Source organism: Engystomops pustulosus, chromosome 3 (genome assembly GCF_040894005.1).
Source record: "Engystomops pustulosus chromosome 3, aEngPut4.maternal, whole genome shotgun sequence".
NCBI lineage: Eukaryota > Metazoa > Chordata > Amphibia > Anura > Leptodactylidae > Engystomops > Engystomops pustulosus.
Window position 1 is genome coordinate 100,374,587 of NC_092413.1, and position 27,697 is coordinate 100,402,283.

The 27,697-nt window shown below is 40.2% G+C and overlaps 1 protein-coding gene across 2 annotated transcripts in view; it reads right to left on the reverse strand.

The window, feature by feature from the left end:
- Nucleotides 1-603: 603 nt before the first annotated feature.
- Nucleotides 604-27,697, reverse strand: part of TPD52L1 (TPD52 like 1) — an 85,981-nt gene continuing 58,887 nt past the window's right edge. Inside the window, exons 4-8 of one of the 2 annotated variants that reach the window (XM_072141615.1) lie at nt 14,132-14,233; nt 13,071-13,085; nt 11,170-11,208; nt 9,743-9,803; nt 604-6,605 (exon numbers count right to left, since the gene is read on the reverse strand). In XM_072141615.1, coding sequence (XP_071997716.1) covers nt 6,477-6,605; nt 9,743-9,803; nt 11,170-11,208; nt 13,071-13,085; nt 14,132-14,233 — 346 coding nt within the window. In that variant the 3' untranslated portion in view covers nt 604-6,476. The remainder of the gene's footprint in view (nt 6,606-9,742; nt 9,804-11,169; nt 11,209-13,070; nt 13,086-14,131; nt 14,234-27,697) is intronic. The other variant, XM_072141616.1, reaches the window with a different exon arrangement.

A 27,697-nucleotide genomic window follows, 5' to 3' on the forward strand; every position in this document is an offset into this window, starting at 1 on the left:
GTAAAGGCCTGGGTGCCCACAGAAAGGGCTCTGAGTGCCACCTCTGGCACCGGTGCCATAGGTTCGCCACCACTGCCTTATAGCATTGGCAGTGGTTTTTAGATGGTTCATAGTGCACTTTTTTTAGCTATAAAATATATATTTTTCCACTAATGTTGCCATGCAAGGGCTAATTATTTTTAGGGATGAGATGCAATTTTCAGTGGTACTATTTTGGGGTGGCTATGCTCTATTGCTGAAAATGTATTAACTTTTTTTGTAAGTGAGGAGTTGTAAAAAAACCCATCAATTCTGTAATTGATTTTTTTTTTTGTGTCCCCACTGATGTAACTGCCTATAGGCACAACTAAGTCTCTTTGGCGACACCCGAAACCACATCAGCACCAAAGCACTAGCTGCTGCCATTGTTTATTCCTCCTCCTGCTTTCTGGGCAGTGGAGCTGAACTGGAGAACGTATATCACATTGTACCATTTGTATCCATTGTTGTGGCTTTTTCCACGGATGTAAACATTGCTTCAAAGTTCATTGAATAAGCTTGAACCTTTGCTCTGCAATGATGAGAACCCATCATAAATGTAAGAAAAATAAACATGACACACAATGAAACCAGGAAATCTTTAATAAGAATATTAATTTTGTATACATAAAACTATGGACATAGTAATTTGCTTGCCTATTTTATAAAATGTTCTTTGTATCCACACTAACACAACATCAGCATACCAAATGTCACATGGTTTGATCAAGCAAAAACAACTTGGATCAGATTCAAGTAACTTGTATACAAAGAGTTTCAAAAGATCAGTTATACCATTTCCATGTACAGTATATGCACCTAGTTGTAAATGCCAAGCTATTTATGTTTTAAGAACTGTACATTATAGTGTCACATTTTTGCTTTTTGGCACATAAACATCCTATTAAGAGCCATGTAAAGAAAATAACAATGTAACAATGTGATTTATAGAATACAATATCACATTGGTTGGCAGATTTGAGAGGCTTATTCCTTGAAATACAAATTTGCTTAGAAATTCAGTATAGAACAACTATTTGATAGTATGAAAACTTGGTTGCATTTTTCATAATTTGTAGTGTAAAATGACATTTCACAAATTTCTAGATGTCTGAATGATACTTGAAACTATTTCTAAACATGTCATATGGGTTAAGCATAGTGGTTTCTCTATTGCTTTATATTGCTTTTATTTGTACTGTTGGTCCCAGTCCAGTCATCAGTGAAACAAATTGTCATGTATTGAGGATTTCTTCTTCAGTACTGTACATGTGATTTAATCTTTATTACCAAATCCAATGTCTATGCTGGGATATCCTCTGGATATGAGTTCTTGGTGTCCGTGAGGCGTTGTGTACTGTATTTGCATTTATGCATTGCATATTATACCCTTGCTGTGGTTAGAAGATTTGCACTATAAGGGTGCACTCACATGGCTGCATAATCTGTTATAAAAAAAAAAAGGGTCAAACTATCTTTACTACAACACCAATTGCAGACAGAATTGTTGAAAAGTGGTCTAATTGCATATTTTTTCAGCTTGAAAAACTCCTGGCCATAGTCCATTTCCCAGCAGCACAGAATGCTCCTACACACGACTGTATAAGAATGGAGCGGGTGAAATGTTCATAAAAAGAGTACATAGGGTGCTCAACATTATCTAATATTAATTCAGGACTTGAAGAGATTAGAGATTAAGAGCACTAAGCATGTGTGACCAGCAAAGAATCACACCATACTAGAAGTTAAGGCATGTAATTCCTATTTCTGTGTTTGGGCAATTTCACATCTCTTCGGTCATTTCCTTTGGTTATTGAGAGCCAAAACTAGGGGTGGCAACTTAAAGGGGTTTGCCCATGAAAGAAACTTCTCAACTTTTAATCCCCTAGTGATGTTTACACAAAAACTATTATTTTTACCTCCTTACTCAGTTTTATTGCTGTTTTAGCTCCTATCACTCAGTGATGGTCAGTGCAAAATTCCGGAGTGTGGGGGCGTGCACTCTCTAAGCAGACACTTCATGATTACTCTGTGTGCTGACAATGTGCTTAGATTATCAGGGTACAGGTTTACCCACACTTTTATTTTGCCTCTGAAAATTCTACTAGCATAGAAAAAGAGAGATCAGAAATGATGAGATCCATGATATAAAACTGGGGGACATGTATAACTTTTATTGCCAACTCCTAGTCGTACGCCACAAAAAGTCGCAAAAGTGAGTCTAAACAGCAACTCATCACATGTATCACAATGGGAAAAAACTCAAGATACATTGCAATAATTAAGTATGCCAACTTCAGGAAACTTGAAAAAGTGGCAGCAGGAAAACTATGATACATGTACCCCAATGACACTCATCTCTGCTCCCTCGCCTTATCAATAAAACACACAGTCAGCTCTACTATACAGACTTTATCTTGTCCTTAGCTAGAAGAGTATAGAGCTTGCTGGCAGGAAGTGCCTGTGTCTGAGCTGGTCTTGTAATGCAGGAGGGAGGTGCAGGAGGTAGAGAACACTGCAGTGTGCAGGCAAGAGAAGCTATTCATGAGAAGAATTTGACCATAGTCGGAAGATTTATGGTCAGATCCGGGGGCAACAAAAATTGTAAACAACCTGACTGATAGTGGCAGGTTGGAATTATATCTGTGAAATGCTGTATTTTTGTACACTGTGAATTAGAGAATGTTATTTTGCTATCCTGAGTATATTTAAGAATATTGTCTCCGTGGACATACCACTTTAAGGACTGCATTTACCAGCCTGACTGCCGACCTACCTGAAGCCTGAGCAATCACAAACTTCTATCAATCGAGCCGAGCTGTGATCAGGATACTGAATGCAGCCATCAGACATAGCATTTTTGCTGTCTCAAAAGCAACCATCTGTTGCAGGCCTGCTAAAATTTGGTTCTGTCTCCTCATGCATTCTTCTACCCGACACCATCCCCTTCCCTCTACTACCTGCTCAATGCACATTACAGGAAGTGTGGAGTCCCCCTCCTGGGACTAACTACACGATGCTGGCAGGGAGCAAGGTAATGTGAATTATACTTATGTAAACTACTGAAATGATTCAGAATGCTAACAAAGGCATTTTTCTAAAATGACATTCCTGATAAACTACTATTTGTTTCTGTTGTAAATTATAGTAAGACCCATTTACTGTGGAGACCATAACAATTGTTCATACCACCTCGGCCTCCATTATTTGTATTAATCACAGAATAATACAAGATCAAAGGACTTTGATATTGTTCATATTGATGTTCACATAGATTGTGGTTCTAAAAAAAAAAAATGTTTTAATGATATATTTGTTGTATTTTAGGTTGTACTCTATTAAAACTTCTACATCTGAACACAATGTACATAATAAAGTAAAATAATTACTATTCACAGTGTAAAAGATGTCAATTGCAAGGCAGATTTTCACCCACAAAAGATTTACACCAAAGATCAGATGTTTAACCTAGACTTTAATATATGCTGTATAGCTGAAAAACACCCACAAATTGCAACCCTTATCTGAAGTACTTTAATGTGATGCAAACACCAACAAATTATACTTATGACTTGAAGGGTAGGTACCTGTATACAGGGTGGATTTCCCTTGTGTATGAAATGTACATTGAAAATTCTAGATTAGTGCAGATGATTATAATAAACTTTATGTAGCCAATTATCCTTGCTGTCTTTTGGAGTGAGGAAGGAAAATTTATTCAGACTAAAAATACAGGCAGAAAGGAGAGAAAAAACAGGTCAGACACTTTTTGTGTTTAATAAAGTAAACAAGGTTTACTATTCTTACATGTACTATTCATTTAGGAATTTAGAAAAAAGATAAAAGAAAATTTCAACAGTGTGTATTGAGAATGAATGGTACTGTATTAGTCTGCTTTCAAATGGTCATGTGCCATTGACTAAAAGCCAACTACATTTATTTACAGACTGGTTTTAAATTACCTAATTCAGCCTATGAAAGTTCTGAACTTAAGTCAGCTGTCCAGACTAGGTGGAAGAGGGATTTTCACCATCATCGTTCTATGTAATGCTTTAAATCTACCATAAAAATCCATCATGATAAACCAGGGCACTTACCCATAGATCCAGGAACTGCATCTGCGGTGATCTTCTTATGTGTTTTCCATGGCCTACTTCTAAAATAAAATTTTAAAATTATGCTAATTAACCTGAAGGGCTTCTGGGTGTGTTACCAGAGCCCATCCCTGCGCTTACTTCACAGCATGCTACAGTTTGCAGGGAGCCCCACCCCCACCCCTCCCATTCAAAAGTGCTGAGACTTTGTTTGATCACATTAGACAGAGGGGAGGGAAGTACTGAGGGAGCAGAGGGGAGGGTAAGGCGTCTAACAGCCTGGCTCATTAGCATAATCATCAAAGTGCATTTTATAACAAGATTACCACAGTCACGGTGCCTGGATCTATGAGTAAGTGTCCCTGGCTTTTTCATGCTTGATTTTGATGCTAGATTTCCTTTAATGTGCATAACATGGCTGATAAATGTTAGGAAAGGAATGGAGGAAACCTAAAATAATTCTAAGGATGGGTAGTAAATAACAATTAAATATAAATAACCATGACCCAGTTAGTTTTTTGATTTTTAGGTTAAGCTATGTAACCATGCCTAATTCAGAAATGGTTAGTCCATATAAGTCACTGCCCATGTTGTTGGTTTCTAGTATATGAATTGAATAAATATTGTATTTTAATTAGGAGGCTTCATTTCTGTTGGTAATTAGTGAACTGACTCACCATACTAACTGCAGCGCATTGATGAATCATTGTAAATTCCTACATAAGAGGGAAAGTAATTTTTTTAATGATCTCTAATTGCGTACATAAAAATCATGTGAACAAGTATTGTCCCCTTTCAGATGTCCAATATGATTATATATTGGTTATGGTAAACTATATTGAAAACAAATAACTACCAATTATTACACTTGTATGCAACTAGTAAGCAGATCATTCACATGGCTGTGTGGTTTATCATACAGCTACACTGACTGCTATACCTATTAATGAATCCATTCACACAATCGTCTTTTTAATGGACTGTGTGGAATATGCAGAAGAAGGTGTCCTTATGTTAACCCTTTTATGCTGATCACTCAGACTATAGTTTATCATGACAAGTGATATAGCCTTAGACTACCTGCACATGAACGTTGCAAAGTTGGCCATGAGAAACCTCTGTATTTTTCATGGCCAATTTCCATCAGTCTGGCATCTGTTTAATCTATAGGTAGATAGATGGTAAGCACCTCTTGATGTGAAGGGTGCAACGGACTAGGGATCCTACCCCGTAGACTTGGTGGACAATAAATGCTGTGCACAACGCAGTATCAAATGCAATTAGGAATTTATTGTGAGTACAGTAGTGTATAGTGACATTTCAGCCCTGTGGGCCATTGACAAATACACTTATAGTGTAAGTAAAGATGCGGTCTTATCTTTACTTACACTATAAGTGTGTTTGACAAAGGCCCAGGGGGCCGAAACGTCACTGTACACTACTGTACTCTCAATAAATCCTAACTGCATTTGATACTACGTTGTGCACAGCCTTTGTTTGATCTAGGAAATGCTCTACTTGTTAATGGATCAGTTGCATGGTCCGTTAAAGTAACGCCTGCGGGCACTGATCCAGTATTGCGTCAGGTTTTATATAACTATAAATTCTGCTCCTTGCTATTGTCCTGCATTATATTGCTGTTTCGCTTGTCTAGAGTGGCTGCTGTAGTGTATATAAACTTCAAATCAACAAGAAATCATTACATGAAGTGGTGACTTCCATTACAATAAGGACATAATATAAAATTAGAGCCATCAGAATATTTACTTTTTGTTTGAAAAAATTAAAGGTCTGGATAACCCCTTTAAGCATGCTTAAAATCTATTCTTTACTCTACAAGAAAGCAGAACTGAAGTACAGCAAATAAAAAATTTGGGGGGGGGGGAGGGGGGAAATAGTCTTGTATAGTTTCTCAGGGTGATATAATTTTGTAATACTAAAAGATTTGGGTATCTCCTAATTCTTAAGAGTAATCTGCAATGAACGCATAAATGTATTCAATTGAATTTATTACTTGTGGATATTTTTGATTAAAAAAAATATATTTTTCAACAACTGTGTTAGTCAGGTTTCCTTTATGTACTACTAAATTCTGTTTACCAGAATACTTGCATATCAGAAACCATTTACTGTGACAAATACGCAATAACAGGTGACATCTGGAAAGGGCAATTACTTTTTGACTGGATAGCAGCTCTTGGGTTTGATGTGTAAATTTGGTTCATAACAAAACAAAGCATACACCAATACCTCAACTGTAATAAAACAAAAACACTTGCTGTGTGACAAACGGTTTCATGACATGTTATCCTGCATGAGGCCTTGTGTTATGACTGAGCAGCTATCACTTTCCAGAAGGCCCCATCACTGTAACTCTTCCTCCGCTTCAGGCAGAAGGCTTCCAGCCAGAGAACTCTGGGCAGTGGCATGAGCAGTAGAACTCAGAACCTCTTCAAAGCTCCCTTGAGTTTGATTTGTAGCTCCTACTTTAGCCTATAATAATATCGGGAAAACATGAGTAGGGTTATAAAGTAGGTGACCACAATAATTCATAAATTTGTATTGTAACAAAAGAGGCTTGTACAGTAATAATATAGTGGGGGTGCTACAATAACACACATGTACAAAGCAACACATGTAAAACAAAATCTTATTTACCAGATTAAACACTGAAATCCTAAAAACTTTTTAATAGGAGACATGGAGTGTACATTACAACACATTGCTAATCTCTTATCCCCCACATAGATAAAGGCTACTGAAAAGTCAAACATTAGCTCACAATACAAGCAAATCAATCAAGCAAAGAGACACCTGTTAGACAATTGATCAGTACTTGTAGCAAAATGCATGTTTTTCCAAAGTCATGTCCATGGACCACAGCCCTGCCAAGTCCATGGATATTCACTACACATTTCACTAGACTTTGACTCGTACAGTGCAATAATAAACATGCTAGTCACATGAGAACCAAGTAAAGCCATCTTTTCAAACCCCTGATGACAGATGTCAAGTGACCATTGACCTTTGACTCCAACGCACTAAAATTGATTGACTTGTGCAGTTGACGTGTTGGTTGATTTAATGTGAAAAAACAAAATGGAGATTTAATGGAGATATGTTATTTCCTGTATTGTTTAGAGGCCTGACTTCAGCCGCGCGCCTGCTACTGCATTAGTTTCAGTTCATTGCAGGTTCACGGCATCAGTCGGCACAGGAACCACCCCACGGGAGAAGGGGTTGCCGGAGGAAGTAAGCATAAGTGCCCTCCGCTGTATGTAAGGTTAGGTTAGGTTAAATATTCCAGGTTTACAAAATGGGTCTGCGTGCATAACGGGATATTTTTGGGTAGGTATGAAATGTGAGCAGGATATGTCATGAATACCTGATACATGTGGTCTCCTTTCTGGATCCAATGGCTGTTTTGAAAACACTGGTTCCCTAACCCTCACCTTGTGGTGATAGTAATGTAGCCTCATGTGCACGTTGTCCTCTGTTCAAGTCTATGGCACAGCTGAAAATAACCTGGCAAACAGCCTCAGCTATTCTACAGCTTTGCTATTAGACTTGAATGAGTAATGGCATGCATGTTTTTGTACTTCTCTATTGCAGACAGTGGGTAAGGGGACTCCTGGTTTCCAGGCATTCATGAATATCCTGGGAATATACCATACATATCTCCTTAGGGACTAATGGCTTACATTGCTAGTTCCCATGTTTTGACTACAAGTTTTCTCGTCTGTGATGATTGCAATGAGCTGGAAAAAAAATGTTGATTCCGTCTGGTTGTCAAATGCTAACAACACAAAATTGAATCTTTCCACCACATTTCGCAGCAGACGTAAAGATTTATTGTGCAAAGAGGCATTGTTTAAACCTAATTCCATATTGCACTGGAAAATGTTTCCTAGGCAACGTGGAAATGGCTACTGTGTTCACATTGGGTACTACTTGTATTACATTTACACCATCTGTCAGAAGCTGAAGTATTTTACAGTCTGTACCTAACAGCTAACAGGGTTTACATAATGTATTTTCTTGAGTTCTTAAAAATAGATGTTGGATTAAAGGTCTGGATGATGTAATGGACTGACATCTACAGGTTTCAATACAGTTTGACAGCTCTCACTCCACTTGCTATTGGTTTGCTCTCCTATAACTACTGATAACTTGACTGGGTCACTTATCCACTTGATAGGTCACAAATAGGTGATTGGTGGGGCTCAATACCTGGAACCCCTGGCGATTAGCTAATCACAGCAATACCTTTCCTTAATAGGGTTCCCCTATCGTAAAGGTTTATAAAGAGTCCCGAGACTAAACAAAACCAGATTTGTAATGAGCATAAGATGGGCTTTTGGAACTTGTCATCACTGAAAAATGCCCTTTGTGATGACAGATTCCCTTTAATGATCTAATGAAAAACTATACTATTTCAACTTTTTGGACACAATCATTATGGGATTCATTATGGTTTCTAAGCCACCAAGAGAATGTTACATTATATGGTCTAGTATATTTAGAATGGAATCTGTTTAATTCATTGTAAGAATAAGAAATATAGCAGCACTAAGAGAAAGCACCAATCGAGAAACAGTTGTCTAATGTGGTTGTCCCGAAATCCTCCTGCTCCTATCCCCTAATAGCTATCGACATTTACAGTGGCTATGAAAAGTGTTCAGACCCCTCTTAAATGTTTCATTGCCGGTTAGTAACATCAAAAAAGTTTTTTTTTTTGCTTATTAACGTACACTTTGCACCCCATCTTGACAGAAAATATCTGAAATGTAGCTATTTTTGCTAATTTATTAAACAAAAAAACTGAAATATGACATGATCTTAAGTATTGAGACCACTTGCTGTGACACTCAGATTTAACTCACATGCTGTCCATTTCCTTCTGATTCCTTGAGATAGTTCTGCTCCCTTATTGGAGTCCAGCTGTGTTAAATTACACTGATTAGAATTGATTAGGAAAAGCACACATCTGTCTATATAAGACCTCTCCGCTCACAGTGCATGTCATAACACTTAAGAATCATGAGGTCTAAGGAACAGCCTAAAGAACTCAGAGACAGAATTGTGGCACAGATCTGGAAAAAATTACAAAAGAATTTCTGCAGTATTTAAGGTTCCTAAGAGCACAGTGGCCTCCAAAATCCGTAAATGGAAGACGTTTGGAGCAAAGCGTCTGAATACTTATGACCAGTTTTTCTTGTTTTAAGCAAATTAGCAAAAAGTCTACATTTTCTGTAAAGATGAGATTCAGCGTGTACATAAATGAGCAAAAAAATTATGGATCATGGATTGACGTGATACATACTAGCGCACTACTGATCTTTTCATATTTTTTTCAACTGACCTGTCTTGAGATGCGTAATCTAGAGTAGTGCCCAAATATTTCTCTTTATTTTACAGGAATCTGTTTAATGCTTTAATTATTGTACAATATTAATGTAAAGTCCTTACATCAGATAGTAGTATTTTATTTGCAGATGGAACTTGTCACTTCTGGTATTAAACATTTGTTAACGCCAGTTACTTAGATTTATGCCATGTATGTGGTATAATTCAGACTTATAAAGGTCATTCTGCTGTACAGACATAGAACAGTGATGCAGTTCTGTTACCTTCAGTGTCGTCACTGTATTCTCCACACGCTCTTCAAAGGACTTGAATGTAGGAGAATTCCTGGGTATAGAAAATAGGAAAAAAAAAGGAATTATTTTCTTATCAAAACTGCAATTTTGTAAGCATGCAGGGGAAAAAGTATTACGACTGCTGTGTTAAGCATCAGACTCTATAAACGTCACAGCTGGCACACGACATGCTTGGAAACGCTACCAACCTCTTAGAAGTTTTGATCAACCCTTTTGTCCCATGGCCCTTTTGTGCATGGGGCAAACGGGCCAAGAATGTGCAGATTCTGTGGCTTTTGCCACTGACAGATTTACCCATATCATAGCATGTTGATAATGATTAATTTTACAGATGATGCCTTACAATGCACAGTAGTTTGTTTTCTATAAATTTAAGACCACTCATTGAATATGTGCACCCACTCATATCCGGGTCATACTGGTTGGGTGCATGAATGCTCTAGGCTCTTATAAAACAATTTGCATTCAGCTTAATTTCCAAACAAATATTTAACATTACGGTTAACATGTCTTACATGTGCATTGACAGCAATAAACATTACAGTGCAATTAAATGTGAACCGTCATCTGTACTTCATTTTCTCTGGGTGGCTCAAAGACCCACATTCTACTATTGTGATTCCAATTACTTATTACTTATGCATTATTAAAGAAAACCAGTATTTCCTGCAGGAATGTTATAAAACAAGAGGGGCCAAAGTGCCATATAGTTTTCTAGAAAATGATTCAGAATATTTATTTATCATGATTTCTGTTTTTGGTTTGAAAGCCCAGTGGGTAGTCCTATCAGTGGAGGAAAAGATGTGTGTCTAATCTCCGATGGTCATGTAAAATGAATGCCCAAATCAATTTTCATCGGGTTATGCTGGAACAGACATCCTACAAGGTTAAACCAATTTAGTCTATGTGACTTTTTCTTTCATTGCCAAGTATAAAGCGGTTCCATTGTTTTTAAGATACAGCCGGAAATAAACTTATAGATTACAATTATGTTGTCACAAGCTGTGGAGGTGAATGTGCTTATTAACATGTATTTCTGTTATCACTGAAGCAGTCTTGTGTAGCATAAACGTTCCTTCATTCACTTTGCTTTTTTGCGCTGAGTTGTTATTATTTTCTATGAAGATTGTGGCAGACTTGTATTGAGGATTACCTATACATCAAAACCAAATCGCTGATGCCAGATCACAAATGGCAGACCTAGTATTGCAATATATTCTAATTTACAGGCACAATTATATGATCAGCGCTTCTGTAACCCTGTTGTGTTTTCCTGGCATCTCACTTTCCAGATCAATGAACAGGCAGATTCAGAGAAAGGAATATGTTTCATTCTTAGTTGCGTCTACAGCACAAATTGGATACAATGAACATAGAGCAAATGATAATGTAATTACCTCATAGCTGGCATACTTATAGAGTGACGGATTGAATAGCTGCCATGGGAAGGCATTGGGGGTAGAAAAAGACAAGATGCACTTTTGTAAATTTTACATATTGAAACATGCAGCATGTAGATAAACTAGGACAGTTTATATAGGTGTGCAATAAATATTAGACAGGTCTTCTATTGACTCAATATAAATTGGACAAAGAAATGTTATGGAATTGTGTAATATTTAAAGGTATTTACAACCTGCATCCTTCAAGGATGCCAAACTATGCTACCACCAGGAATCAGCCTGGCATTTTTATGGAGGGGCACATTGTGGCTTTTACTAACTCGAAACAAATATGTAGATAGTGAAGTTTAAATGCTGCTACATCATTGGCTATTTTTAAGCACCTTTAAAAGGGCTTGCAGCTCTTTATCGAGGCATTGAAGGCCGATGTTGCTACCCTTCACCAGAAAAGGTAGTGTAGTCCTGGTAGAGGGTATTATATTGTAAGACGAGAAAATACTGGTTGTAATAAATATTATGTAGATTTTTCTTTTTAACACTATTATGTGCAAAATTTCTTGGCAATGCTGTCCCGGACACAGGGTGCACTTCAATAAATTCTTTACTAGGCAAAGGGGGGTGGTGCCAGCAGAGTGGGCCTGGCACAGGGCGTTCATGCCCCTGTCTGTGCACTAATCTGCGTATATTCACTGCTGAATGATTACACCACGTGGTACCTATTGTAGTTTTGTAGTCTGCCAGCACAGCCGCCTGATGGACACGTGTCTGCTATGGTGGCAGGGCTCCATCATATGCAGGTGCAGGGAGCGCCAGCATATGTCAAATCTCACTCAGTGTTTAATATCCACTTACTTTTTTAAAATCATACTGAAGAGTCTTTTTGGGACTCTGTTTTATAAAATAATAATGGGTTATTGCATTAACCATTCATTAGGCAGGGCATAATAATTAATTAGGGGGCACTGCATAAAATATTTCTGAGATACAGTTACCTAGAGGGGGAGGGGGTTAGGAACTGTTTATAGCAGAATCTCTTAAATAGGTAAATCTAATAAATAGGTCATGTAAACAAATGAAGGATCGCTGTTTATAACATAATTCAGTGCTCATTGTACAGAGAACAGCATATAAATACTTGTTCATTCAGAACCCACAGTATATATCAGGGGATCTATATAATGTATTCAAATTGCATATTATCTAATAAATTATGGAGAGGTCACAGTGTATATACATATTCTGGGGGCACAGCATTGTCATTTGTTGTTAGGGGTGTAACTGATATATGCCGGGGGCACAACATGCTGGAGTACATATTATTTACAAGCATGTTGTGAGACATTGTTGTTATCCAGGAGACATAGTACTTTAAGTGACTGTGGTATTTTTAGTGGCATTGTGTGGATCGGTAAATTCAGCAGCTATAAGTCATGGCTTGGGGAAGTTGTCATGAAGGTCTGTACCTGAAGGGGCACATTTGTCACATGTAAGTTATTAGTCACCACTTCTGCCTGTATGTAAACTGTATTGAAGCTGCTTAATATTGTTTTAGTGTGTGTAAAAAATGTACTTGGAACTAAAAATGTACAGTACTGGAAAGGGCGCTAGGATGGACAAAATAGTTGTCTGTATGGGGCCTTGCAATCCCTGATGGTAGCAGTGGATGTAATCCATAAGCATTGTTTGAATAGAAAGAAAAGCTTGCATCTTAGTTCTCCTGTAGAAATAAGGTCTACAACTAATTGTTTCCTCTAGCATAAATGTTATACTTTTGCATTGCTATTGAGGAAAGAGAATAGAGTATTTACATTTACAAAATAACAGGTCCCAAATGGTATTAATATGTGTTACCATTTACATTTCTGACAGTAGAGATTCCTATTGTAACTTCTTACCTAATAGAGTGCGATCTGCAGCAGAGGAATAAAGAGCATATAAGAGATATGAGCTATAGTACAAAAGGACATACACTTAATGCAAGCAGCCTTCCAGCACAATCACGCTTAACTCTTCAAGCAAACAAAAGTTGGAAATGTTTCATGAACACTGGTGGAAGAACGTATTTTAAACTCTGGATTTTGCAGCTACTTTACATTATTTATTTCATGTCACTCCTTTGCAATTCGAGTGAGGTAAGAAAAGGTAAGATCAATGGTTAAAGGGGATAATCAGTTTACCAAAAAGAATTGTGGAAGTGTTGTAGAAGTGTTGTATGTATCATGTACCCCTCAGATAAGTAGTCCCTTTATAAGCTGAGTGACAGGCCTTTCAGGAATGGTAACCCTATTGATCAGTAACAAGGGATCATGCTGTCATGGGGAGCTTTAATGCATTCCTTTTGAAATAACAAAGTAAAATTCATCAAACCCAATGTGGCATGCTGGAAATCTATCACTAAATTTAACTCTGCAAAGCACCACCACAGTTTGTAAAGGTTATGATCCTCGCTGCAGCCATACCTTAATTATCTAGATATGCTGAAGTACAAGAGCCCCTCCTGGCTTTGGCATCATGTACTTCGCAGCACCTCTACCATGTCTTCTGCCTCCTCCAGATGCTGTCACCCAGCTCTTGGGTGACACATACACGTGTCCTATGCTCTATTCACTGTGGCTGACGCTTTGAGTGGCAGGAAAGGTGGACTGGAGGAGAAGGTATGGTAGAAGTGCTGCAGGGTTTGTGATGCCAGAGCCAGGAGGGGTTCTGGTGACGCCCCCAAAACACTTCTCCCACATTTACATAATGATACAATTTTTTAAAACAAAAGAGCCGGCTTATGTAGATAAGTAAAGTATGTCTGGAGCAAGGAACCTAACCTCCTCAAAGAACTGGTGGTGCTATGTAGATGTTAAATTTAGTGATAGATTTCCTTTAAATGCCCAAGCACCTATCATTGAATATTCTTTTAATTCTTTCTTACTTGAATAAAATGTTTCGGCTACAGTAGTGCAAGTACCTCATATCTCCAAGCTTCTTGCCAATAGCACTTCCCACATTTGTTATTGCAGCAGAAGCTTTCATCCCAGCTTGGCTTAGGGTTTCTTGCGTTTTCTTGTACCTATAATTACAGTAAAACTACATTAATAGATGTTCTCAATAATCATGTAATTCTCAATAAACCAGACTTTCTCACTGGTAGTTGATAGTGTACATTTAGATATGACATCCCATTTATAGTAGAGTATTGTTCTATGGATTTTAGATATTGGATTTCATTTTTCACATGCAACCAATATTTGTAAAAAGAGGATCCGTAATAATAGTTGTAAAGCATTTTTCATGTTCCTACTAGAATCTTTTCAATAAATTAACAACTGGATGTTATTTCTTTTGTGAAATGGTTGTGTCCCCAAACAGTCTGACTTTATCAGCTATATTTCATCACCTACCTCCTGAGTCTGAGGCCAACAAAAGAGACATAACTTGCAGATCTGAAGCCAGCAGCCAGTTTCAGAGCACACAGCACTGGCACTATGTTGGAGTAATGAACGGATAGCTCCCTGCTTCACCACTGCAGCAACTAGTAGTTGCCAGGGTCGGCTCCAGATTTCAGTTAGACCCCTGGGTGAGAGAGCCTTAGTGGGCCCCTTTGCATCGAACTCACGTGGCAGCATTAACAATTCACAAACTAAAAACACAAACCTGTTCCCTAGTTTATTATACCAAACAGCCCCCTCATGGTTATTTTATATAAAGACCCCCTCACCCCTATGTATTTATTTGATACACACCCTCTCACATCCTTAGGCTCTTATGTATAGCCTTATGTGGGGGGCCCCCCCAGTATTTTTCCTGGTATGCCCAGTACTGGCGGTGGCAGATATAGTTTAAATGCAGGACATGACTACTGCCAGACATAACTGGACATACAGGACTGTCCAGCTGAATATGAATATCATCTTTAACTAATAATACCACAATCTACAGTAAGTTAAAACATGTCTAGGTTTTGTGACATTGGGGCTTAGTGCAGAATGCAACTTATACAATGCACATAAGTATTTGCAGCAGTTATTGACATCCTACAGATTCTAAACCCACAGCAGTAATAACTATGCTGTCGTCTTTCTGCTAGTTAAATTTTGCTGATTTTTTTACTGCGACTTCTGCTGTCTTTTTTTTCTAGTACACCTTTGTCCGTCATAAATGTTTGCATTTACATTCTATTTTAAATTTATTGGTTATTTCTAAGGGTGCGGTCACACATGGCATTTTGGTTGCGCTTTGAAACTTATTACATCAGCTGAGGAGAGGTGATTTGCCTAATTACATTGTGTTTACATTGCATTTTGTAAACAAATAATGTTTGCATTAATGCATGTGTTAACACTGCGTTAACATGTGTGTTTTGTAAACACAATTATTAACATTCATGTAATTAGGCAAATCACCTCTCCTCAGCTTTCAAAATGCAACGTGTGACCGCACCCTTAACACCACGTGTGACTGCAGCCTCGTATGTCCTCATTTCCCTGGGGTGTGACTAGAGTGCTTAAAAATGCAGGACACGGCCTCAAATCCCAAATGAAGAGAAGTGTCCTCTCCTGTAAATAACCCCTCACATGGCCTGTGTCCATGTGGACTTGACACATTTGCAAGAACAAGTCTCAGAAAGAAGCCAAAATTTGTGCCTGCCAGGATAGGAAAAACTGAACCTATATCACAAGTAAAAAGACCTGATCATACATAAGGCACAGAATAGATTTTACACCAAAGTAAGGGATTTGTAAATGTCCATCTACGATATTGTCAGAGTAGATGGGCAAAGAAGAACTATGCCTCCAGTTCTACATTTAGGAAAGCAGCTCCCTAAAAATAAATAAAGATTTAGGTAACATTCACACGTGTGCCCGCTGTACCGTAGCTGCTCACACCTAAACCCCCCCCTCCATAGTGATGTATGGCGTGTGGCGCCATATTACGGGGATAGATGGAACATGTCCTATCTTTCTCCCGGCTATGGAACGGTACAGTGGCGCACGTGTGCTGCACCATACTGCTCCCGTATGGCACTGTGAGGCCATTGCCGTTTATATGGGATTGTATATACATCCCCCACACGGCCGTGTGAATGTAGCCTTAGATTGGTCAGTACTCAACACCTAATGTTCTACTCCACATAATGTAGGTTGGAGTTAGAACAAATCAGTCTCACTGCTCCAGTAGTCTCTATATACCCAAGTGTGGGATATCCCTTTATGTGGAACATATGGAGATCTATAACACCGATAGTGTGGATTAGTCCCAAATTAACATTAGGAGTTGTGTACTGATGAATCTAAATCTGTATTACTATGAATTGTTGGATTCACAATTGTATATTCCTGTAGATCAATGCATGACTACTAATTTTTGTGTTATGACTTGAGTAATAGCCAAACTACCTTGTTTCTTACAGAAGGATAAGACACCAACTGCAGACAACTGTAATATAAGTCATTGCTTCAGTGCAGTTAAGAGAACTGGTTGATAATAATTAAATTAATAATTCCTTTATATAGCTCACACAGATTATACAGCGCTGCACAGAGTTGCCAAATTGGTCCACACCTGCAATCTCCTTAAGTAGGCATATTCCTATTGTTATGCCACATTAAAGAACACATACACACTTTTGTAGGGGGTTGGAATAGACAGTAGAGTCCTCTCCGGACAAAAGCGTGCAAGTAATGAAGCATGGAAATGACTGGGCTATCTGCGTTAACCCCTTCCTGACTTGCGCAGTACTAGTACGGCGCAAGCCGGGTCTCCGTGCATGGAGAGGGCTCGCGGGCCGAGCCCTCTCCATAACCGGTAAGTCTTTGCTGCATACTGCAGCAAAGGCTTACCGGTAAGACCCGTGATTGGTGCCTCATCGGGGAGCGGTGATCCATCGCTATGACAGCCTCAGGTCTTCCAAAGACCCGAGGCTATCTTGTTTTAACCCATTCATTACAAAGTGCTATCAGCTTGACACATGGCCTGACTCCGACTCTACCATGCAGCTAATATATGATGGAAATAAGAACCCCCTTCTAATCATTTAGAATTCTCTGTTGAATTGTATGTTCTAGAGTGGTCAACCTCTTGTTGAAATTGCATGCCTTTTGAAATGATGTACCTACATGTTTTTCTGGTGAAGAGCAGCTCAAGTGCTTTCAGGTTACAAGTATGTGGTCTTGGCACATTCCTTGGAGCAATTATTTTAAAATCCAAACAATGCTGCAGGGAGTGTATTCTTGTTTACCCTGTACCAATACATACAGTACAATTTAACTATTGCCAAAATACTGCCCCAGACACAAAACAATAACTACAAGCAAACACACCCTGGGCATTAGCTTTCATACCCAGTCAAAAATGTATTTCTCATAAATGACATTGATTTTTGCTCAAGGCATCTAATATCTGCAAGGTAGCCTGTGTCATTTCCATATAGTCTACATCACATATGACAGACAGATGACGTGCACATAGGAAGGATCATGCTTCCTGTTTGTATTTTACTACAACTTCTTCTGTCATAAAATTCCTAGTTATTCTCTGAATAACCTGTTCAGAAACACTCCACATTTTTGGAAAATTGTGGAATATTTATGGAAACATTAAAAGGAAAAACTGACCTTTTTTGAAGTCTGCACCCCATCTTAATACAGCTTTAATTTAACAAAATAATAGCAGCTCTGTGGTTGGTTGACATCCCTGACAAAGTCAGACCTTAATAAATCCCAATGCAGACCTATACACACGTCTCTTTTACAGTAATTGTATAATATGTATGTTTGTTTCTTGGAACATATACCTGTACGTAAGAAGCATGTGACTGATGCTTCCTGCATCACTGCATGGTCTTTAACCCCTCTCATGCTACCAGAGGATATATCCAAAGAAGAATCTTGGGCAGAGGTTGGTAAGAAGAAAAGGTGTGTATGTGTGTATGGCAAGCAATTGACGGTCCAGCCAGGGTCCACGGTCTACAAATTTTCTTTATTGAGGCATGTATAGCAATAAAAAATCCACTCAGAAAGACGTTGATCGCCCTGTGTGTGTGTGTGTGTATAGTAGTGATGAGTATGTTTGTGTGTGGATGTGTATAGCAGTGCCAAGTATGTTTGTGTGTGTATTTAACAGAGCGAAGTATGTTTGTGTGTGTATAGCAGTGTCAAGTATGATTGTGTGTATTTGTATAGCAGTGCTGACTGTTTTCCTGTATGTGCATAGCAGTACTGAGTGTGTTCCTGTGTGTGTATAATGGGCCTAAGCGTGTTTGTTTGCGTGTGTAGCAATGCTGAGCGTGTTTGTGTGTGTATGGATGTAGCAGGGCTGTGTGTGCGGTGCTTGTGTGTGTGACAAACAGGGAATTTTTAATTGGTGTAAAATATATTTTCCTTTTTTTGGACGACTAAATCAGGGGTGTGTCTTATAGTCCAAAAAATACAGCATAGAAATATATTTTGTGCCAGTTTTCTGTCGGACTTGTACATTCTGCTTACACGTGTATTTAAGTCCCCACACCATATATGTGGCACATGCCACCCTTTTGTGGTGCAGCTGCACTATTCTTCATGCTACAGAAATGGGAGTTTCGGTGCATAGTCCGACAGAAGTTTGTGACATGCCCCATGTTAAAGGTGCACCAAAAAAAAATTGGTGCACTCTGTTGGGACAGTGCAGGGAGTGCCAGATTCATGAATAACGTGTGCCACAATTCATGAATCTGTCTCGCTCTGCACACACACTCTGTTTTTAGTAAATGTGCGCCAATGTCTGTGTTTTCAGGCTTTAGGTGTAATAATTCTTAGAGTTGTAGTTGGATGACTTTGAATAAACCTGGTTCATGTGTTGTCTGGATTTACCAGCACCAACCCATTACATGCCAGATGTTATATTCAGTTCAGCTGTACTGAGTTCAGGACATACTGACCAAATCACCTCTGTGTATATATTCACCAGCCAAGGAGGAAAAGGTTAACCTATGATATTTTACCAGCAGTCATGGTACACAACATAAACCTGTCTGAATGATATTTTTTGATACCTTTTTGACATAGAATTACCACTGTCTAAATATTAGATGTGCGTAGCTGAATTAACTAAATGTCTTAAAAACATAAAAAGCATTTTGTTAGCTTTGTTATTTTCTAATGGAATATATAGGACCCTATGTAATGTGCGGGGTAAGAGAAGGCCCAGAGCTATCATTTAACAGGAGAAAAACTGTTCAGATGAAAATGGATTTCTTTGTCTTTGGCCCCGAGTGCAATGTAAAATTAAAATACTGATGCATTATGACAGTCCCAGAATACATCTAGTGCCAGAACGGCATGTTCAGCTTTTGTCAGTGTCATTACTGTTCATCACTGTTAATGGCATATCCTATATGCTCCAAAGCAGTTAGTCTGACAGCTCCAGGCACAGATCTTGGATTGACAATAAAAACAGTATTTATCCCGGCACTGAAGCTCTTTTATACCTTAAAATAACTCTCAGACTTATAGATATTTACAGTAAGTAGTAGGACTCTTTGATATTTGTAACATGAATTGTAGCCACAAATAGCAACTACAGTCACTGGACCTAAAATTGATCAGCTGTTCTGATTTATTGGATGGAACCAGAAACAAAAGGCTTTGTCTCTTGTATAGTGGCCATACATTCTACAACAGAATGCTACAATAGATGATGTCATAGCTTAACTGCATCTGCACAGCCCATGTCCAGACAATACTAATAATAATTCCTTTATTTATTTAGCCAACACAGATTCCGCAGTGCTACACAGGCGTTTCCAAATCAGTCAATCTCTAAATTAACTTCGAAGGAATCCACTCCAGACTGTCTATAGCAGGGGTCAGGAACCTTTTTGGCTGAGAGAGCCATAAGCCCCATATATTTTAAAATATAATTCTGTGAGAGCCGTACAATATGCTTAAAGGGACACTGACAGAACAATGGCTCCAGCAGTCATTAGTACAGCAAGGAGTGTTCCTCTCCCCCCGTACTAAACTTCCACTGGACCAAAACAATTGTAATTCCCTGTAAAATAAAAAATAGATAATTTACATTCGAGCTTGTTCCAATACAGACGCCAACCGCTGCAGAACATCCCCATACATGAGCCAACTGCTGCAGAACATCCCTATACATGAGCCAACCGCAGCAGAACATCCCCATACATGAGCCAACCGCAGCAGAACATCCCCATACATGAGCCAACTGCTGCAGAACATCCCTATACATGAGCCAACGCAGCAGAACATCCCCATACATTAGCCAACCAATGCAGAACATCCCTATACAGACGCCAACCGCTGCAGAACATCCCTATACAGACGCCAACCGCAGCAGAACATCCCCATACATTAGCCAACCAATGCAGAACATCCCTATACAGACGCCAACCAATGCAGAACATCCTTATACAGACGCCAACCAATGCAGAACATCCTTATACAGACGCCAACCAATGCAGAACATCCCTATACAGACGCCAACCAATGCAGAACATCCCTATGCAGACGCCAACCGCTGCAGAACATCCCTATACAGACGCCAACCAATGCAGAACATCCCTATACAGACGCCAACCAATGCAGAACATCCCTATACAGACGCCAACCAATGCAGAACATCCTTATACAGACGCCAACCAATGCAGAACATCCCTATACAGACGCCAACCAATGCAGAACATCCCTATACAGACGCCAACCAATGCAGAACATCCCTATACAGACGCCAACCAATGCAGAACATCCCTATACAGACGCCAACCAATGCAGAACATCCCTATACAGACGCCAACCAATGCAGAACATCCTTATACAGACGCCAACCAATGCAGAACATCCCTATACAGACGCCAACCGCTGCAGAACATCCCTATACAGACGCCAACCAATGCAGAACATCCCTACACAGACGACAACCAATGCAGAACATCCCTATACAGACGCCAACCAATGCAGAACATCCTTATACAGACGCCAACCAATGCAAACATCCCTATACAGACGCCAACCGCTGCAGAACATCCCTATACAGACGCCAACCGCAGCAGAACATCCCTATACAGACGCCAACCGCTGCAGAACATCCCTATACAGACGCCAACCGCTGCAGAACATCCTTATACAGACGCCAACTGCTGCAGAACATCCTTATACAGACGCCAACCAATGCAGAACATCCCCATACAGACGCCAACCAATGCAGAACATCCCCATACAGACGCCAACCAATGCAGAACATCCCCATACAGACGCCAACCGCTGCAGAACATCCCTATACAAACGCCAACCGCTGCAGAACATCCCTATACAAACGCCAACCAATGCAGAACATCCTTATACAGACGCCAACTGCTACAGAACATCCCCATACAGACGCCAACCGCTACAGAACATCCTTATACAGACGCCAACTGCTGCAGAACATCCCTATACAGACGCCAACTGCTGCAGAACATCCCTATACAGACGCCAACCGCAGCAGAACATCCCTATACAGACGCCAACCGCAGCAGAACATCCCTATACAGACGCCAACCGCAGCAGAACATCCCTATACAGACGCCAACCAATGCAGAACATCCCTATACAGACGCCAACTGCTGCAGAACATCCCTATACAGACGCCAACCAATGCAGAACATCCTTATACAGACGCCAACCAATGCAGAACATCCCTATACAGACGCCAACCAATGCAGAACATCCCTATACAGACGCCAACCGCAGCAGAACATCCCTATACAGACGCCAACCAATGCAGAACATCCCTATACAGACGCCAACTGCTGCAGAACATCCCTATACAGACGCCAACCAATGCAGAACATCCTTATACAGACGCCAACCAATGCAGAACATCCCTATACAGACGCCAACCAATGCAGAACATCCCTATACAGACGCCAACCAATGCAGAACATCCCCATACAGACGCCAACCGCAGCAGAACATCCCCATACACGAGCCAACCGCTGCAGAACATCCTTATACAGACGCCAACCGCTGCAGAACATCCTTATACAGACGCCAACCAATGCAGAACATCCTTATACAGACGCCAACCAAGGCAAAACATCCTTATACAGACGCCAATCAATGCAGAACATCCCTATACAGACGCCAACCGCTGCAAAACATCCCTATACAGACGCCAACCAATGCAGAACATCCCTATACAGACGCCAACCAATGCAGAACATCCCTATACAGACGCCAACCAATGCAGAACATCCCTATACAGACGCCAACCGCTGCAGAACATCCCCATACAGACGCCAACCGCTGCAGAACATCCTTATACAGACGCCAACCGCTGCAGAACATCCTTATACAGACGCCAACCGCTGCAGAACATCCTTATACAGGCGCCAACCAATGCAGAACATCCCTATACAGACGCCAACCAATGCAGAACATCCCTATACAGACGCCAACCGCTGCAGAACATCCCTATACAGATGCCAACATGTGTCTAAGCTGCTGCTTAACCTCACATTAATGTAGAAATGCAGTGGTGGGGGAAGATATGTGAGGATGATGCAGCTATGAAGCTCTCAGGAGAGCTTCATAGCTGCACACAGGACACTAAGGGGTTAAGGCAGAGTGTGAGGAGACACTGGGGGAGGGAGCACTTATCTCTGGCTGATCCCCGGCTGCTGACTCCTTCTCCTTCATGTCTCCGGAGTATGCAGCTCTCTGGTCTCCTCTGTCTGAATCTCCCGAGCTGCTACATCCAGCCCCGGGATTGGCTGCAGGCAGACAGTCTCCTCCCCTCCCTCTCACACATGGAGGAGACTGCTGCAGGGAAGGAGACGGAGGTGCCGCCCCTGAATTAACCCCGCGGACCCTGCGCTGCTCTGCAGAATACATCCAGGGGCATAACTACAGCCGGGGGCACAGCAGCCTGGTCTTGGCAGGCATATTAGCAGTTGCTGTGGCTGTAGTTAAGCCCCTGGATAGGAGCCCCGGCTGCGAGCCAGATGCGGCCATCAAAAGAGCCATATCTGGCTCGCGAGCCATAGGTTCCCGACCCCTGGTCTATAGTCATAAGGCTTCTGTAAAGTATATCACCAAAGCTCAGGAAAATGGCATCTTGCTTTTTCATGCACAGAGAATAGAATGAAAATTTTACAATCTAGAATAATTAATTAGACTTTAAGAATTTCACTTCAATAAAGAAAGGGATAGGGAAAAAATGGAGGCACATTCCTCTTTAATAAGTGGAAAAAAATGGCGCACATTCCTCTTTAAGAAGGGAAAAAATAATTGGTGGCACATTTCCTATAGTAGACATTAGTTAAAATAACAGATTTTTTACTTTTTATACTTTGAGCCAGTAAAGTGAAGTTTTAAGTTTTCTTCTACCTACATATGGAAGGACCCCCATGGATCATGAGAACAGGGTTAGTTGAACCCCAAATAAACCAAGATATTTTTATCAGTCCCAAAGACACTGAATGAAGCGGCACCATGGATGTCTGGCCTATCGCTGTATTGTTTTGGGTACAATGGAGAACCACAGACCTCCGTTTTCATGATCCATGGGGGCCAATCACGGGGACCCCTACAGAACAGCAAATTATCCCCTATCCTATCGATAGGAAATAGCTTGTTGTGACTAGACAACCCCTTTTCTACTTTTCTCTATATTAAATATAAAAAATTACATGGAAAACCAACATTATTAAAAATCCTATTCTATTATGCTACCATGTTGTAGACCTGGGGTCAAATACATTGTTTAACTTAATGTCAAAATTAGTAAAATTGAGCTATTAACTCATTGAACATACTAGGGCTATCAGTCTTTCACTCCAAATGAAAGTTTCCAAGGTGCTTTTTACATAGTAAAATATTTGCTTGTTATTGGCCTGTACTGAAGAAGTTGCTTAGCTAAAACAGAGACCTCCATCATGCACTCCTTTTTATTAAACTCTTAATCAACCGGCCTGGCCAAGATTTCTAAGGACTTTGTCATTATTTCACATTTCAAAACGTCTTTTTAAACTCAATTTTTTCAGTTTTTATGCAATGAGACATATATGTCCTATATCTATATTGGATGCAGCGCTGATGCCGATTCAACTCGAGATCTGAGCTGAATCGGTACTGGAATACACGGGGTACCGTTTGTAACTAACAGCAGACAACCCAGTGTAATACCCGCGGTCGGAGTGGGCTCCGATTGCGGGTGTTTAACCCGTTAAATACTGCAGCATTTAACCTGCCTATGGGTTTAGTTGTGGGTACTTGTTTGCACTTTTTCAACCAGCCGGCAACTTCCCCCATAGGTATTTATCTAGGTCTGACTGAAACTTGTTGTAAAGCTCAGAGGTAGTGGATCCTCTGAAACACCGCAAACGATGACACAAGCTGACACCTGGGACCCGGTTTTCTCCACAGCCCGCGGCAAGGCGGTTTGGACTTGCTGCTGTTTGGTACCAACAGGTCGTTCCACGTGCGTGACTTGTCCACGGTGGCAGCCAAGGGGACAGGCAGGAGGTCAGGACGTGCAGCACAGGATCAGAGTCGGGGACGTAGAAATAGGTCAAGGCAGGCGGCAGAGGAGCGTAGTCAGGAACCGAACCGGGGTCACAACGGGAAACGGGAAGGCATGAAGATCCGGCATGGTGTGATGGAAGAGGCAGGTTGAAATAGCCTTCTGGCAAAATGGCCAGTGGCAATTAACAGTGCGCTGTCCCTTTAAATTTCCTGAAGCCAGCACGCGCAAAGACCGTGGACGGGAATCTGGAACGGGGAAAGGTGAGTGGTGGTAGTGGGCACTGAGGGGCAAGGTGAGCCCGCGACCCGCGCTCTGGGTCACGAGAGTACCCATGACACTTTTTATGCTTCGGAGTGGAGAGGGGGCCTTTTTTTTTTACTGCCTATGGTTGAAATTCTGAAGATAAAGTTTAGATAGGCTGGTGCAGCTAGTAAACTGATGTCAAAATTATGTTTGCATGGGCAGTCAAATGTAAATCGGTTTTCAGTTATCATAACTGTATGGATCAATTTTTGTGGATTGAGTTTTAAATTTGGGGTACATTTTTTATATTTTAAATTGAGAGTGTTCAACATGCCATATAGATAACTTTATACTTTAGTATAACTTCTCTCAGTAATATTTTGGAGATGCTAAATTCATATATAACTTTTTAAGATTTGTACATTTTGCACAATGATGCTACCTGTTGGGGCTTATTTCATGTGAGACATGCAGGGAGGATTAAGACGGCTATGGGCCCTGGGCTGTAAGAATGTTATATCCCCTATAAGTCTGGATTTCACTTCTTATCTATAGTACTAGAATCAAGCTTCTTGGGAAATGGAGGATGTGTCCTGTTTCAGGACATTTGGAGGTCCCGAAATGGCTCTTGTGTACATGTGTATTGAGCACAGGAACAGATGTACAAGAATTTCATGGATGAAGGCCCTTAAAGAGGACCCATCACCCATAAAAAAGGCACTAGGACCTGCTTACTAAAGTAGCAGCTCCGAGTGCTACAATAGATGTAGGAGTGTTACACTGCTAGCGCTGTCAGAAACCTTTGATAAAGCTAGCAGACACTGCCGCGCTGTACGATAGGAACGCTGGGCCAAGCTCACAGCGGTCTGTCATATTCATGAGGGGGCGGGACTAGGAGGCGGTGACGCATGAAGCCTGGCAGTCACCTCCGGCCTATGGAGTGGGAGGGGTGGTCCGGGGGAAAAGCAGCACCTCAGACTGCCTTTTTTATTGTACAGTGCGGCAGTGTCTGCTAGCATTATCGGAGGGTTCACATTTTTAGTGAACAAATCTCCCATGTATCTTAAAGAAAATTTAACACTTTTTTCACGTCTTTTTAAAAAAATTTTTAACAAAGAATCACCCAGCTATTATATTTGTTAAATATGCAGGCATTAAGCTTTTTAACCTCTACAAAGTACTGGTGGTGCTTTGTAGAGGTTAAATTAAGTGGTAGAATTCCTTTATAAATACATATTGCATTCTCAAATAATTACTCAAAATGTAATGCCACAATTTGTCTACAAATAAGATAAAAACCAGGATGTCATAGTGACCCAGAATCAGTCAGGTCTAAAGGTAATTGGGTAATCCATGAAATTTACTAAATGCTATTCAAATAAGCCTCATTGGTCACAGTTTATCAGCACGATCTGGAATGTCCACCTTAATATGCGATAAAGAGGGAAATACACAACTTTTATTACTGATGACATAACATAAAATATTGATGGAGTAAGGGCTGCACTCTGAATGATTATGTACTCTTAAAGGATGAAAAAGAAGGATCTCTGGGAGTGGTGTAAAACATGGACCTACAGCTGCTCACTTAAGAACAATACTCTTTTTTTTAAGTCTTGATGAAAGAAGTGCCTCTGACATCATAGCACATACCAAAGATGTTTACTGGATCTCTAGATAGAATGAACATCATGAGAATCATTAGTCCCACCATTACATTAAAGCTGTTTTCCCATGAACAGAAGTTAGGCCCTGTCAACGGGATAGGGCCTAACTTGCTCATCAGTGGGGTCTCCTTCGGACCCCTCGTTGCTCCGTCAGACTAATAGAGCAGACGTCCGCACATGACCGCTCTGTTACATCAATCTCTATGGAGCTGACGGCAATTTCCATCATCTCCATAGAGATTAATGGAGCAGAACGGTCATGTGCGGCCATTTGCTCCATTAGTCTGACGGAGCGACGAGGGGTCCGACAGGTTAACATGTTATGTATTAGCCTTTAATGACCTATAACACTGAATGTAACTGTATGAGGGCTTGTTTTTTGTGGATCAAGTTGTAGTGTTTAATGGTATCATTCTAAGGTACATTGATTAAATTTTATAAAGGCTTTTTGGAATTGTATGGGGAAAATGCAAGTTGTATTTTATGCTTTTTATGTTATTCACAATGAGGTTTAAATAACATGAAGCATTTATTCCCTGTGTTTGAAGTTTTACTGCTTGATAAGTATATTTTTTCTAGTATGTTTATGTACACAACTGCTTTCCAAGCCCCATCAATTTACCTATTTTTATGTCAATGAACTTTAAAGTTTTTTTTTTTGTGAGAAGGGGGGGGGGACTTGATGTTTTTATTGGGGAATATAATTATTTTTGATAATTTGTTTAATGACAATTTTTAGTCATACAAATGGCCTTTAATAAACCATGTCATGTAAAGACAAAAGCACCCCTCAACCAATCTCTGCAGGGTTTCCAATATATGATGGTAGCTCAAACTCTTAAATGCTGAAAACTCTATTGACCATGGTTTTTTAGAACTTAGATCAGGTAGACTCTGATTCATGGTACTCTGGGGGAATGTTTTCTCTTTATAGTAGGCCATGGGGGCCTATGCCAAAAATGGTCCACAGCACAACTGCCCACTGGATATATAGGAGGGGTTCTCCAAGCTAAAATGGATGATGACATAGAATAGGTCCTCAATATTTGATTGGTGGGGGTTCAACACCCCCACAGATTAGTTCGGCAGTAACCCCACTGACATTGATGACCAATCTT